Source organism: Diplotaxodon limnothrissa, linkage group LG3 (assembly GCF_057381915.1).
Source record: "Diplotaxodon limnothrissa isolate DT_005_m linkage group LG3, D_limnothrissa_male_GT1.1, whole genome shotgun sequence".
Classification (NCBI taxonomy): domain Eukaryota; kingdom Metazoa; phylum Chordata; class Actinopteri; order Cichliformes; family Cichlidae; genus Diplotaxodon; species Diplotaxodon limnothrissa.
Window position 1 is genome coordinate 191447 of NC_140598.1, and position 14786 is coordinate 206232.

Genomic DNA, 14786 nt, shown 5'->3' on the forward strand with positions numbered 1-14786 from the left:
GCTCGCCCGCTTTCCGTCGCCGGTGTCACTCCTAAAAACTTCCCCTTCTCCCTAAACAACCAAGTGCCACATGTTGCCTTATCATTTCTGATTGGCTGACATGGTACACTTTAACACCAATAGGGAAGGGGTGTTTTTTCTTTTTCTTTTTTCACTCACAAGCGGAGAGTGTTTGCTAGCGCTGTCTGTAGAAAACGCCGTTTTTACCGTTCTTCCCGATGTAAACACCACTGTTTTGTTCAGAAAAAAACATTGCGTGTATTTTTTATCATAACTCTGGTTTTACGTGGCCCATTGACACAATTCAAAAACTGGTATATAGTTTGAAGTCCGCACTTTCGACCCAAGCTGTGAAATGAGACTCAGAGTCGCTGTGTTGTCTTAAATTGATCATGTGATTTTGACCTGCCGGCGCGTCCCTCGACCCCAGAGGGTTAATGAAAAGTTTTAGTTTTACACACAAGAAGACTGAAGATGAAGTAAAAACCTTGAACTTTACTTCTGTGTCTGATGTTTATTGAAGCTGTCAGCTGTCTGTCAAAGTGGACAAATGGACGCACAGTATTGGCCAAACAGTAAAGCCCCTTCATGACGAGCAGAGACATTCAAGGAGAGAAATGCTGCTGCTGACGCCTGGCTCACAGCAGCATCGAGAGATGGATGACACAAAGAAATAACACAGCTGTCCGCTCTAGAGACCACCGACAGAGTCAGCTGTTCACCAGCTAACACCTGTGACTCCACCCAGATGAAGCTTTAGCACCACACCTGCAGAAGCTGCCTGTTCACACCGAGGAATCAGAGCATTTCAAGGTCAGGACCACCTCAAGAACCAGACTGTGATTTATCCCCACTCAGCACCTCACCCACCACACAGCATACAGGAACAGTCTTCCAGTCATGACACTAGATGGCTGTTATTACATTTGGCACGAGGGGATCTCAAAGAAGTGTCTCACAAAGTTGGACTGAGCACAGAAATCCTCGTTCAGAAAGAATCAGTGAAGGGAAACTCCGTCCTAATACCCTCGTACACACAATAATAACATGGACTGAACCACCACTCACAGCCACCAGCACTTTATACAGCCTCTGTAGGAATTATCCACATATCTCACTGATCTTAACTGCACTACTGTATAGTTCTGTGTAAATAATCATTCTGTACATACGATAATCTTTAATCCTACAACTGTTTATAACCCGCATAGTTCACATTTCTGTATAACTGTATATCTCAGATTCTGTATAGTTTTTCATATTTATATCCTGTTCATAGCTTGTACTCACTACAGCCTGTACATACTTATAGTTTTAGAATATTCATAACATACTTCATACGTGTACATTATAACATACCATAATAGACCCATTTCTGTAATGTACTCACATATCTATATTATTGCTAATATATATTGTAATATATCTATATCATGGCTGAAGCACTTCTGGATGGATGCAAACTGCATTTCGTTGCCTTGTACCTGTGCATGTGCAGTGACAATAAAGTTGAATTCTATTCTATTCTATTCTAAGTGTCACGGTCCCTTTGTCTGCCCGGCCCTCCCAGCAAGGCTTCCTGCATTTTTGTTTTGATTTCTGCTCTCCTGTCTTTCCTCTGCCTGGGCGGAGGTCTTGGCGGGCTCCCGCCTTCGGCTCACGCACCTCTGAGTAATCGCGGACATGTGGCTCATTATCCAGCCTTCCTCAGCTACTACTTAAGACGCTGGTTCAAAGCTTCTCGTCGCTGGATGTTGTTAGACACACATCAATGACACCCTGGCTCTTGTTATGTCTCGTGTTTATTCCTAGCGTTTCCTGGTTCTGATTCATCTCTCGTTTACCTGTACATAGATTCCTGGACCCGTCCTGTAAGATGACCTCCTCTCCTCTCTCCTTCCTGTGCTCCTCATTTCTCCTTTACATTTCTAGACCATCATCCTCTCTTTTCCTCCACTCACTGCTTTCCCACCTGTCTGAACACCTGTGCTGTAAACTGACCAAAGATGAACCCGAGTCTGATCACATGACTCATCGTAGTGTTCTCATGTCTCCAGCCATCTCTCCTGTGTACACTGATACCATCATTGATCCTTTTCCTGCTTTAACAATGAATGCTGTGTTTTGATTGGCTGTGTTTTGATGCATCTGTACAGATTTGAACATAACTGTGTGATCAGTGTTTGTTCTGTGTGTGAGTTTAAAGTCAAAGCTCTCAAACCTGCAGCATCAGGAGGATCCACGGCTGTACTGTTGGTACCAACACTGTCTGACTGACAGGTTTTAACTTCAGCTGTTTTCTCTTTCTTCTGACATCCTTTCAAACCACACACTCACAAACTGCAGTTGTTCTGTCCTCCCAACTGTTGTTCATGAGATCTGAGTTTGATTTCATCTTTTTATTGTTTCATGTTTTAAACATGAAGCTGGACCCATCGTACTTCTCCGTCTCCTAAACCCACTCCGATATCTTTTATTTTCATTATAGTTTGTTAATCTGTTGTTTATCATCGTCTCCATTATGTTGCAGATGTTGGATGTTGAAACTATCCGTCTGCCATTTCCTGGTTTCATGTTGGTACAATCTCTGCTTCCTTCCAGCTCTGTGGAAGTTTCCCATCCTCCCAAACTCTGTGATATTCTAGTAAAATATCTTTAGATGATTTGACCTGATATAACAACAGAATACATGCCCCAAAATGTATTTTGTAACGTATTCCGTTACGTTACTCAATGACAGTAACGTATTCTGAATACTTTGGATTATTTAATATATTATCATGCTGTTTACAACTACATGAATGTACTATTGCTGTGTGATTTATTACCGTTATTGAAGGTTACTTGCCATATAAATACCAACTAGATATTTAAACCTTAATATAAATGAGTAACAGTATGTGGACATTAGGTAAGGCTGCACTTTTTGCAGTGATCTCGTGTAGAAAACTGTTTCACGCGTATATAAAACAGGTCCGCGGCTCTGAACCGTAGTAAAGGGACCTCTGGCTAATACGTCGGGCTCGTAGCTGAAAACTAGCTTTACTTTGTTGTCTGGGTCGACTTTGCTTGACCCAGACAACAAAGTGAGAGGCGAGAGACAGAGAGAGGCGTTGAAAGGCTGCTCCAACAGAACTTACTGTTTCAGAGGAAAACACGAACACGGTGTACAGTCGAGTCTTAATAGCTTACTTACAACTGGGCTCCTCAGGCACTGTTTTTGGCTGCAGTGGTTATTATTATATTTACATGCTTCCAGCTCCCGTTTCTGCTCGGTGGCAACTCGTACGTTTCCACTCTCCTTTCTCTCCCTCCTCGCTCACAGACACATAACGTGTATGACAGTTCTCCCTGCAGCACGGACTACACTGCCCATCAGGCTACATTCTTTAGGGCGATGCCTGCAAGACTCTGCCTGTTGCTTTCATATTAAATGATTTTGTGAATAATAATTTAAAAAAATATTTCTTCACGTCATTATGCAGCTGCAAGCAGAGGTGACATGGGCCGTGAGATTGAGACACAGACATTAGAGCCTCTTAATCGTGTTTTGTTTGGGTTTCCACCAACGTGGAATTACCAAAACTAGAGAGAGCATAGCCTCACATATGAGACTGGAAAAGACCACGTGTAATCCATTATTTCAACAAAGTAACTGTGTTCTCATTACCACCTATTTAAACGGTAACTGTAACACAATACAGTTACTCATATTTTGTGTTTTAAATACGTAACGCTGGTACATGTATTCAGTTACTCCCTGTGGCGGAGGCGTGGCCCCGGGCGCAGCTGCAGGGGAGGAGTGGAGCAGAAGGCTCAACAGGGCGGCGCTGCGAGGCCGGTAAGAACAGCTGATGGTGTTTATGTACTGATGATGGTCTCCCTCCGCTGTGTTTATAGTGAGACGGGGAGGAGCGGCCAGGAGAGAGACACACATCAGCTGGGATGGACAGCTGTCAGTCTGTGCGACAGTATCAGTGTGTGAAAGTGTAAATAAATGTGGAACTTGGCGATAAAGACCTGTGTGTGCGTGTACCTGTGCCTCGTATATTCCACACTCCCCAACACTGCTGTAATAACTCCTGATATTCTATAACTGTTTTCTTCACTAATATTATCTGGACTATATTGATCTTTCACTGCTGTGACTTCACCAGCCTCCACTGTCACTGCTCCACCCTCCCCCACAGCTGAGCTACAGACCTCCACAGATCTTTAATCACACTTTGTTTGTGACCTTCCCTCCTTTCTTCCTCATCGCCTGCTTTGCTGCTTCTAAAACAGCGTTACAAACACAACAACTTACATCATCAACACTCACATCACTTTGTACAGTTTACTAACAAATCTGAATGTCCTCCAGTCAGCAGCACTGAAACACCACTTCATCACCCCTGTATCGCTCCTCTACACCCAGCTCTGTATCATCATTACAGGAGTGAGGTCACTTCCTGTCTGTGACTTCCTGCCATCAACAAACACCTGACAGCCAATCTGAGACCATCCTGAGATCAGCTGCTGACTCTGTCCCTGCTCTAATATCTACTCTTGTACAGCTTCTTTAACTTCATTCATTCTTCACTGACTGCTCTGCTCACTGTGACCATTAAAATCCCCACACCACATTATTTTCACTGCACTGGTTTCATCCACTGGTTCTGATGACAGTCTGCTACATGGGCTGTAAAAGCTGAGCTTAAACTGTCCCAGTGTACAACAATCAGCCTGTCCTCTCTGCTGGTCCTCCCCGAGTCTCTTATTAACATGACACGTCTCTGAGAGCAAACACGTCTCTGCTGCCTTCAAAGTTACTTTCATATGTTTCCATTTGTCTGTACACTTTATTACATATGCAGTGAATCATCTTCTCTAAGCGCTGTATGAGGTTCCTGTATTTTTCTGACATCTGATGCTGACACTGAACAAATGTTTCTCGTCCTCTCCCTTCTTTCCTTTGACAGTTACTCTGTAACTTCATGTTATCGACTGCTCTGACTTCTTCTACTTCCAGCAGTTTGTAGCACAGCAGTGATGCTTCTATCAGAAACATGCTGCTTCTCCTTCATCCTCCTCTCATTGATCTGAATCAGCTGTTTTCACAGAGAAACGCTGCACAAATCCTTCACTCCACTATTTCTGTCAGCAGAGGACTCGCTCTATCATGGCTGCTGCTCCTTTTTCACTCATTTGTGCTTTGAATCCAATCTGTTTCTCATCATCACCATGAACAGGCTGCTCATCAATCAGCACATTAGCTGTAGATCAGCTGCACACTGATGAAGATGCTCAGACAGACGGGCTGGGCACACAGAGGACTTTATGATCTGTTCTTCAATTCAGTCCAACATGGATCATTTCTGCTCACAGTCCAATCATCTCTGGAAACTTGTGCTTCCATGGCACAGCTGGGCTACTTCAACAAATAGCGCTACACCTCTGGTTGTCAGCTTCACCATCGCTCTCCCCGTGGCTACAGTACAAGTGAGCTGACACATCCATCAGTGGAGGCTGTGGGCCAGTAAGGAGCAGCAGCTGCCTGCAACATGGGCTTTACATTGAAAACAGCCACAAGTCTGGGCCTAACCACGCCTTTGGACTTCTTCTTCATTCCAATGAGATTTACATTTCAGGGAGTTCCCCTGGAAAAAGAGCCATTTTGAAAGCTGTTTGCTGACTTCATCAATAATCTGCTTCAGTCATCCAGATGAGAATCCTGAGAATGGAGCAGCCCTGATAGCAGCTCATAGGATCACAGTGTTTTTCATTCAGCTGGTTGATTTCATAGGTTAGGAGGTGAACAATCTAACTGTGCTCCTCCTTCCACCTTTGGACCACTCATTTAGTGACAGCCAGGATGTGACAATCAGCTGTGACACAGGAAAACATGAGGTGGGAAACTCTGGAGAAGATCTGCTTTTCTCTACAGGGAGGCTCGCACATCTAATCTGCTCACCATCACTCAACTCACTTCAACAACATGCTGACTCAGTCATTTCTGCACGTTTCCTCATGTTACAGCCCTGACTTCAGTTCAGCTGAGGAGGAGATGAGGGAGGAGAGAGCAGTGGTGGAGGAGGCAGATAAGGAAGAAGAGGAGGAGAAGATCCAAAGAGGAGGCAGGGGGAGAGGCTCAGGAACAGTTAGATCAGAGACTTTGAGCCATCATGGACTCCCACTCCTTCCATCCAGCCCTGTGTGGATCAGCAGCTCCAAAATGTCTGCTCACTCATGTTCTTCCTGTCTGTGCTCTTCTTTCATTTCACTCATTATATATGAGCTGCTCCTAAATCACACTGGATATGGATTTTCTGTCCATCCACACTAATTCTCTTCATCCTCACCTGATTGTTTGGATGCTCTTTGACAGCACATTGAAAATCCTCACAGTGACTTCTATTGCCACACTGACTGGACACATACAAAGTTGAAGGCTTCATGTGTTTGGCACAAATAATACTTTGGTAGGTCTGAGTTGTGTTTTGAACCATCTCTCAGGACCAAAGTCTTTTTGCTTCCTTCAAAAAGAGCTGAAGGCTTTTTACCTCACAGTTTGTCCTTTGATATTATTGGATGATGGACTGTGGGAAACACAAATGTGCACTTCTTAATGGCTCATATGTGCTGTGAAAGAGCTCTTTGTGATCTTGAAGCTTTTCAATAGTTTTTCTTTGGCTGTTTGTAAAGTTTTCTGTGTGAACTCTCAGGAATCTGGAGCAGTCTAATAGAAGTCTACTGGGGTACAGAGGGAGGAGCTTCTGTCAGACTCTTTCTGATGAGGAACTGAAGCCGCTCTCATGGTCTCATCAAATCATCAGACTCTGCTGAGAACAACAGTCATGTGACCTCTCAGAACAAACAGCCTGTTAGTTTCCTGCTGCCTCCATCACTCACTTTCATTCACTCTCAATCACACCAACATGTTAAAGCAGCGCTATAGCTCACCTGGCTGAGCAGGTGGGCTGAAGGCGGGGCTTACTACAGGTGCCTGTGTGTCCCTCACTCTCTCCCCACTTTCCTGTCTACTCTCTGCACCTATATAATAAAGGCAAACATGCCTCCAATAGAAACCTTTGCAAACACAAAGTCCCACAGCAGCCCCGTGTTCTCCGGCTAAAATGAGAGTTTTTGTCAGTGGAGTCTGGTGGCTTTAACCACACAAACATTACAGCTGCGCTCAAATATCACAAAGAGCTGTGACAGCAGAGAAACACATGACCATCCTCCAAATATCATCTAGAAATAGAAATGTGTCCACTGTGGGACGTGTGAGGCTGACATTAATATGTCTTAAAGTGGGAGATGAAGAAATGACTCCAGGGCCCAAATCATGGAGACAAACATCAATCCACACTTCACTTTGTTTCCTGTCTCTAAAGTGGGAATATTTCAGTGTGATGAACAAACGGCCTCCAACAAATGAAGCTGATTTCCTTTTCCTGTCTTTTCTCCAGCGGCCTCAGCTTCTTCCTCTTTCCCCTGTCTTCTTCTGCAGACGCTCCTCTGTAGCTTCAAGCTGTTTCTCTTTACAAGGAGAGCTACAAACCTTTGCATCCAGCCACAAACACCCCATGGGCTCCTCTGGATCATTACACTCAGCATTTTCACAATAAAAGCCTCGTATTTATGGCTGCTCCAGCCTGACATGTGACAACATCCAAATGACTGGATCAAAGTGTTTGAATGATCTCAGCAGCTTTAAAACTATTGATATTTATACATTTACACTGATTTGGACTAAACTAACAAAACTATTGATTTGATCCAAACTCACATCATGCCAGAGGCTTTTATTTTGAAGGTAGGATCATTTTAATGGTCTTCTTAGTTCATTTAAACACACAGTTGCTCCGCCTGACATTTTTGGCTTTTAGATCAAAACATCAAAGAATTTATTTTATTTGAATGAACTGAAAATAGATTCAAACTAAAAGCTTTTAGAGAATAAACTCCTGCATGACCTCTGACCTTTGCCCTGTATCTACAGCACTGACCTCTGACTTTCAGCTGCACTTGTTTCTTCAGCAGGATGTTTCCCTTCCTGCTGTAGACGGTGCAGGTGTAGGTGTCTGTGTCCAAGTCTGTGGGGTATATCAGGGTCAGACTGAGGTCTCCAGTTTTCAGCAGGTCTTCATTCATATTCGTTTGGCCTCTGTAACGCTGGTGCTGTTCTTCAGGCTGCTCAGGGTCATTCTTATACACGTGGACTTTCACGGATGTGCCTATCCACTCCACTTTAGCGTCTTCAGGCAGGTGAAGTGTGGTGTTTAAGGGCAGCTGGACAGACTCCACCCCTGAATCCACCTCCACCTGGGGGACTGAGAGGACAACAAAGCACAACATGAGCTTGGATGGAGACATTTGTGTTGACTCTAACAGGCTGAATGCTGCTGCTTCACTGGGAGCTCACTGTTAGATAGAAAGTGGTCAGTGTGAAGAGGAGACGCAGCAGAAAGATGAAGACTGACAGGAAGAAAGCAGTGAACAGACTGTTGGAGCTGCTGTTAGTGGGACAGGACTTTATTCAGTCTCTGAGGACCAGATTTGACTTGATGAAGCAGAGAAACACAGTCTGAGTGTTTCTGTCACACTCACTTCATCACACAGCTCAGTTTGACAACATGTGGAAGAATTTGATAGAAGCCTTCCTTTAGTAAAAGCACCAAGAAAACACCATGAAAACACCTCACTACACACAAAACTGCAGTACTGGCAAATTGTACATAAAGTATGAAAAGTCAAAGTACTTATTGTGCAGAAAAATGTTCCCATCAGTGTCTGTGGATCAATATTACTGCTGCACATGTTTAAGGCTGAGCTCATTTCAAATCCTTTCTATTGTGTTGAATCTGCAGTAATGCATCATATTCTATAAAATCATATGTTTGTAGTGGCTGTCCTGTGAGGACCACGTCTCTCTAAACAAACAGCTGTTAATGAGCTCACAAACACAGGCCTACAGCTGGATTTGAAAAAGTCCATTCAATAGAAAATCAACAGTCACAGCTGGATTCAAAGGCTTGAGCTCTGTGTGACATGGTTACCTGTCAGCATCTACAGGGGGATTCAAATATGAAGGAAGCATGAAGGTGGTGCATTAGAAAAACTGCTGCTTTCAAGCAGAGCAACAAACTGTTTGAACTGATCCAACTTTATTCACACAGACAAAGATTTGTGCATCAGCTGCTGTTTGCTGCTATAGATATAATCCAGCTGATGTGGAGAACTACATGTGACACTGTGATGCAGCCATGAATCTGACTGATTTCTTTCCATTTTCAAAGGTTGATGCATCAGTTAAAGTCCTTAAAAAGCTCAGAAATAAAGAGAAAGGTTGGTTACAGCAAAGAGAGGCACTGGCAGCATTTAAGACACTAAACTGTGTTGGTCTGCAGGACTTCCTGTTCTTCTGCTTTAATGCTTTTTAAACATTAATTTTTTATGAGTATTAATGATGATTGAAGCTGTCAGCTGTCTGTCAAAGTGGACAAAGGGACGCACACTTTTTTTAAAACAGTAAAAAAGCTCCTTCATGAGGAGCAGAGAGATTCAAGAAGAGAAATCTTCACTTTAGAGCTTCTCATTGTCAAGGCTCGAGGGATGAGCCATATGAAATTTAATGAGGACCCAAGATGCAGGCAGCTGAAGCTCTAACTGGAGACCAAGGGAAACATAGAAACACGCAGGGAATTAATGCAGACGAACCGGCAACAGGCAGGAGAACACGGGGCTTAAATACAAACAGCAGTAATCAAGGGATGGGAGACAGGAGGGGAACACACCTGGGAGAAATCAGAGCTGACGAGACACGGGAAACGTAAACTGAACACACTCACATGAGACAAGGACCTTCAGAAAAAAACAGGAAACAGACATAGAGGACCAGACAAGACACTGAACTTAACAGACAGACTCACGAGCAGACACAGTGACACCATGAACAGACAGAGGGAACACAGGCAGGCATAAAACAAAACCCCAATACATAGCAAACCTAAACAAAAGACATAACAGAATAAACAAGAACATAGAAGAAACGCAAAAGACTGAGTCGTTTTGAAGCTGCAGCAGAGGTGTTTAACCAGAACAGAAAACCGTGTTTGAGGAGGACTCTGAAGGACACAGCAGTGTGTAGAGCAGCAGCTACAACCAGCAGAGAGTGCAGCACCAGATATAGGCTGTATCCCAATCCAGGGTCTGCAGCCTTAAAGTACGCAGCCTTAACGATCCACAAGGGCCGCGTACTCAAAGACCGCTAAGGCCGGAAGTGAGGGGCTTGTGAAATGGGACGGTCTAGCCTCCGTCGCGCTGCCCAGGGTGGAAACGTTTCATACAGCGTTATTTGACAGAAATGAAGGAGAAAATCTTTTGTTCATTTGTTTGTTTGTTTCTACATGAACTTTGATTTGATGAGTATCTGAGGCTGAGACCACGGGACTGTGAAACATGATTGTTGGGCTTCATTTCTGTACTGAACAGTCATTTTAAGATTAGCTAGTAATTAACAGTTAGCTAATGTTGTTCATGAGACTAAAGTCATCTTACTTTGGTAATGTAAATATAATATGGCCAATATTAAAGTTATTATTTCAATCATCATTAGTTATTACAGCAGTGAATGAAGTCTGTTTCAAACACTGAGCTGCAGTAAAGATTCAAGCTGCATTTATTTATATTTCCTGTCACCTTAAATCTTCACTCAAAGACAGGTTCCTTTGACACTGTATATGTATTATGTATAATAGACAAATATTGTTCTTTTAATATGTTGGCATTACTAAATTTGTCTCAGTGCTTACTTTTAATATCCATAAAATCATCACATTGATGAAGGTCGACTATTGAACGGCGTATATTTGAAAGGCTTTAAAACCAAGTTAGTACAAACATCGCTAATGTCACATAACTTTGCCGACATGTGGCGAACAGTAATGTTTAAATGTTCTTCATTATTAAACATAATATTCAGTACTTACTTTTAAAAGTTTACTCTTCGGGTGCCCTTCGTCTGCCTTTTTTTTCCGGCAAAATCATCCACGCCACCGCCGCGCTATGCATTCTGGGATATGTTGGGCCACGAAGTCTACACCGCCACATCCTTAAAATTCAGGAAAATGAAGGACGCATTTGAGGGCCGCATTTCGAGCAGCCTTTGAATTGGGACAGCCTTTGTCGCGTTGCTGTGATGTAATCGGCCTTAAAATGAGGCCTTTAAGGCTGCAGACCCTGAATTTGGATACAGCCATAGAGCCGACAGACTCAGCTGTTCACCAGCTAACACCTGTGACTCCACCCAGATGGAGCTTTAGCACCACACCTGCAGAAGCTGCCTGTTCACACCGAGGAATCAGAGCATTTCAAGGTCAGGACCACCTCAAGAACCAGACTGTGATTTATCCCCACTCAGCACCTCACCCACCACACAGCATACAGGAACAGTCTTCCAGTCATCCTGAAGTTTAACTGAGTAAAGTCTGGGACTGTTTGAAGGAGTGTTTTGGCTCTCCAGAGATCATTTAGTGATCTCTCTCTATGACCTCCTCTCCTCTCACCTTCCTGTGCTCCTCATTTCTCCTCCACATCCTCTCTTTTCTTCCACCCACTGCTTTCCCACCTGTCTGAACACCTGTGTTGTAAACTGACCAAAGATGAACCCGAGTCTGACCTTTAACCTTTGACCTCACCAACTGAAGAGAACTTTTCTTCTTCTTCAGTTGAATAGAAGAATCAAACAGTGATGTCACAATAATCCATCAGTCTGTTTTGGCCCTGCTCTCTTAAACTTACTGCACTACACTCTTTATGGAAACACATGATTTCCTGTGTGAATTTCAAATTAAAAGCACTCTAACATGTCAGTGGACACAAACGCTTCCTTTCTGAGGGTCTGCATGGGTCACAAAGAGCTCTTTGTGATCTTGAAGCTTTTCAATAGTTTTTCTTTGGCTGTTTGTAAAGTTTTCTGTGTGAACTCTCAGGAATCTGGAGCAGTCTAATAGAAGTCTACTGGGGTACAGAGGGAGGAGCTTCTGTCAGACTCTTTCTGATGAGGAACTGAAGCCGCTCTCATGGTCTCATCAAATCATCAGACTCTGCTGAGAACAACAGTCATGTGACCTCTCAGAACAAACAGCCTGTTAGTTTCCTGCTGCCTCCATCACTCACTTTCATTCACTCTCAATCACACCAACATGTTAAAGCAGCGCTATAGCTCACCTGGCTGAGCAGGTGGGCTGAAGGCGGGGCTTACTACAGGTGCCTGTGTGTCCCTCACTCTCTCCCCACTTTCCTGTCTACTCTCTGCACCTATATAATAAAGGCAAACATGCCTCCAATAGAAACCTTTGCAAACACAAAGTCCCACAGCAGCCCCGTGTTCTCCGGCTAAAATGAGAGTTTTTGTCAGTGGAGTCTGGTGGCTTTAACCACACAAACATTACAGCTGCGCTCAAATATCACAAAGAGCTGTGACAGCAGAGAAACACATGACCATCCTCCAAATATCATCTAGAAATAGAAATGTGTCCACTGTGGGACGTGTGAGGCTGACATTAATATGTCTTAAAGTGGGAGATGAAGAAATGACTCCAGGGCCCAAATCATGGAGACAAACATCAATCCACACTTCACTTTGTTTCCTGTCTCTAAAGTGGGAATATTTCAGTGTGATGAACAAACGGCCTCCAACAAATGAAGCTGATTTCCTTTTCCTGTCTTTTCTCCAGCGGCCTCAGCTTCTTCCTCTTTCCCCTGTCTTCTTCTGCAGACGCTCCTCTGTAGCTTCAAGCTGTTTCTCTTTACAAGGAGAGCTACAAACCTTTGCATCCAGCCACAAACACCCCATGGGCTCCTCTGGATCATCACACTCAGCATTTTCACAATAAAAGCCTCGTATTTATGGTTGCTCCACCCTGACATGTGACAACATCCAAATGACTGGATCAAAGTGTTTGAATGATCTCAGCAGCTTTAAAACTATTGATATTTATACATTTACACTGATTTGGACTAAACTAACAAAACTATTGATTTGATCCAAACTCACATCATGCCAGAGGCTTTTATTTTGAAGGTAGGATCATTTTAATGGTCTTCTTAGTTCATTTAAACACACAGTTGCTCCGCCTGACATTTTTGGCTTTTAGATCAAAACATCAAAGAATTTATTTTATTTGAATGAACTGAAAATAGATTCAAACTAAAAGCTTTTAGAGAATAAACTCCTGCATGACCTCTGACCTTTGACCTGTATCTACAGCACTGACCTCTGACTTTCAGCTCCACTTGTTTCTTCATCAGCATGTTTCCCTCCCTGCTGTAGACGGTGCAGGTGTAGGTCCAGTTGTCTCCATCTGTGGGGTGTTTCAGGGTCAGACTGAGGTCTCTAGTTCTCAGCAGGTCTTCATTCATCTTCGTTCGGTCTCTGTAAGCCTGGTGCTGTTCTTCAGGCTGGTCAGAGCCGTTCTTATACACGTGGACTTTCACGGATGTGCCCATCCACTCCACTTTAGCGTCTTCAGGCAGGTGAAGTGTGGTGTTGAAGGGCAGCTGGACAGACTCCACCCCTGAATCCACCTCCACCTGGGGGACTGAGAGGACAACAAAGCACAACATGAGCTTGGATGGAGACATTTGTGTTGACTCTAACAGGCTGAATGCTGCTGCTTCACTGGGAGCTCACTGTTAGATAGAAAGTGGTCAGTGTGAAGAGGAGACGCAGCAGAAAGATGAAGACTGACAGGAAGAAAGCAGTGAACAGACTGTTGGAGCTGCTGTTAGTGGGACAGGACTTTATTCAGTCTCTGAGGACCAGATTTGACTTGATGAAGCAGAGAAACACAGTCTGAGTGTTTCTGTCACACTCACTTCATCACACAGCTCAGTTTGACAACATGTGGAAGAATTTGATAGAAGCTTCCTTTAGTAAAAGCACCAAGAAAACACCATGAAAACACCTCACTACACACAAAACTGCAGTACTGGCAAATTGTACATAAAGTATGAAAAGTCAAAGTACTTATTGTGCAGAAAAATGTTCCCATCAGTGTCTGTGGATCAATATTACTGCTGCACATGTTTAAGGCTGAGCTCATTTCAAATCCTTTCTATTGTGTTGAATCTGCAGTAATGCATCATATTCTATAAAATCATATGTTTGTAGTGGCTGTCCTGTGAGGACCACGTCTCTCTAAACAAACAGCTGTTAATGAGCTCACAAACACAGGCCTACAGCTGGATTTGAAAAAGTCCATTCAATAGAAAATCAACAGTCACAGCTGGATTCAAAGGCTTGAGCTCTGTGTGACATGGTTACCTGTCAGCATCTACAGGGGGATTCAAATATGAAGGAAACATGAAGGTGGTGCATTAGAAAAACTGCTGCTTTCAAGCAGAGCAACAAACTGTTTGAACTGATCCAACTTTATTCACACAGACAAAGATTTGTGCATCAGCTGCTGTAACATTTGTAATGAGCATTAATATTAATAAGTGTGAGTGAACAGAGCTGCTGCAACAGTGAAACTCTCACTGACTGATGTCACGTGAGGCCTTGTTGGCTATTTTATAGCAAAGCACGCTAAGAAAGGAAATCCAGCCACACTGTAGCCGACTGTCTGCATTGTAATCAGGCTGCAATGTAGGGACGTGTCTACAAAGAAGCTCCAGCTGAAAGGATTACAGCAGGTTAGTGTGATGACAGATAGAGGTGGAAATGTACTGACATGGAAAGAGTGTGTTGAGAAGCTGGAAGAGTGACGTGTGAGCAGCAGCTTCATGACAAGAACAAG

At 43.5% G+C, this 14786-nt stretch overlaps 2 protein-coding genes across 2 annotated transcripts in view; one reads left to right on the forward strand and one right to left on the reverse strand.

Moving 5' to 3' along the window:
* LOC146634202 (butyrophilin-like protein 2) overlaps window positions 1-14786 on the forward strand; it is a 295376-nt gene that overhangs the window by 98625 nt on the left and 181965 nt on the right. The window lies entirely within an intron of this gene.
* Window positions 1-14786, reverse strand: part of LOC146634204 (uncharacterized) — a 62593-nt gene that overhangs the window by 14188 nt on the left and 33619 nt on the right. Inside the window, exon 8 of the mRNA XM_085375510.1 lies at window positions 13263-13586. Coding sequence (XP_085231636.1) covers window positions 13263-13586 — 324 coding nt within the window. The remainder of the gene's footprint in view (window positions 1-13262; window positions 13587-14786) is intronic.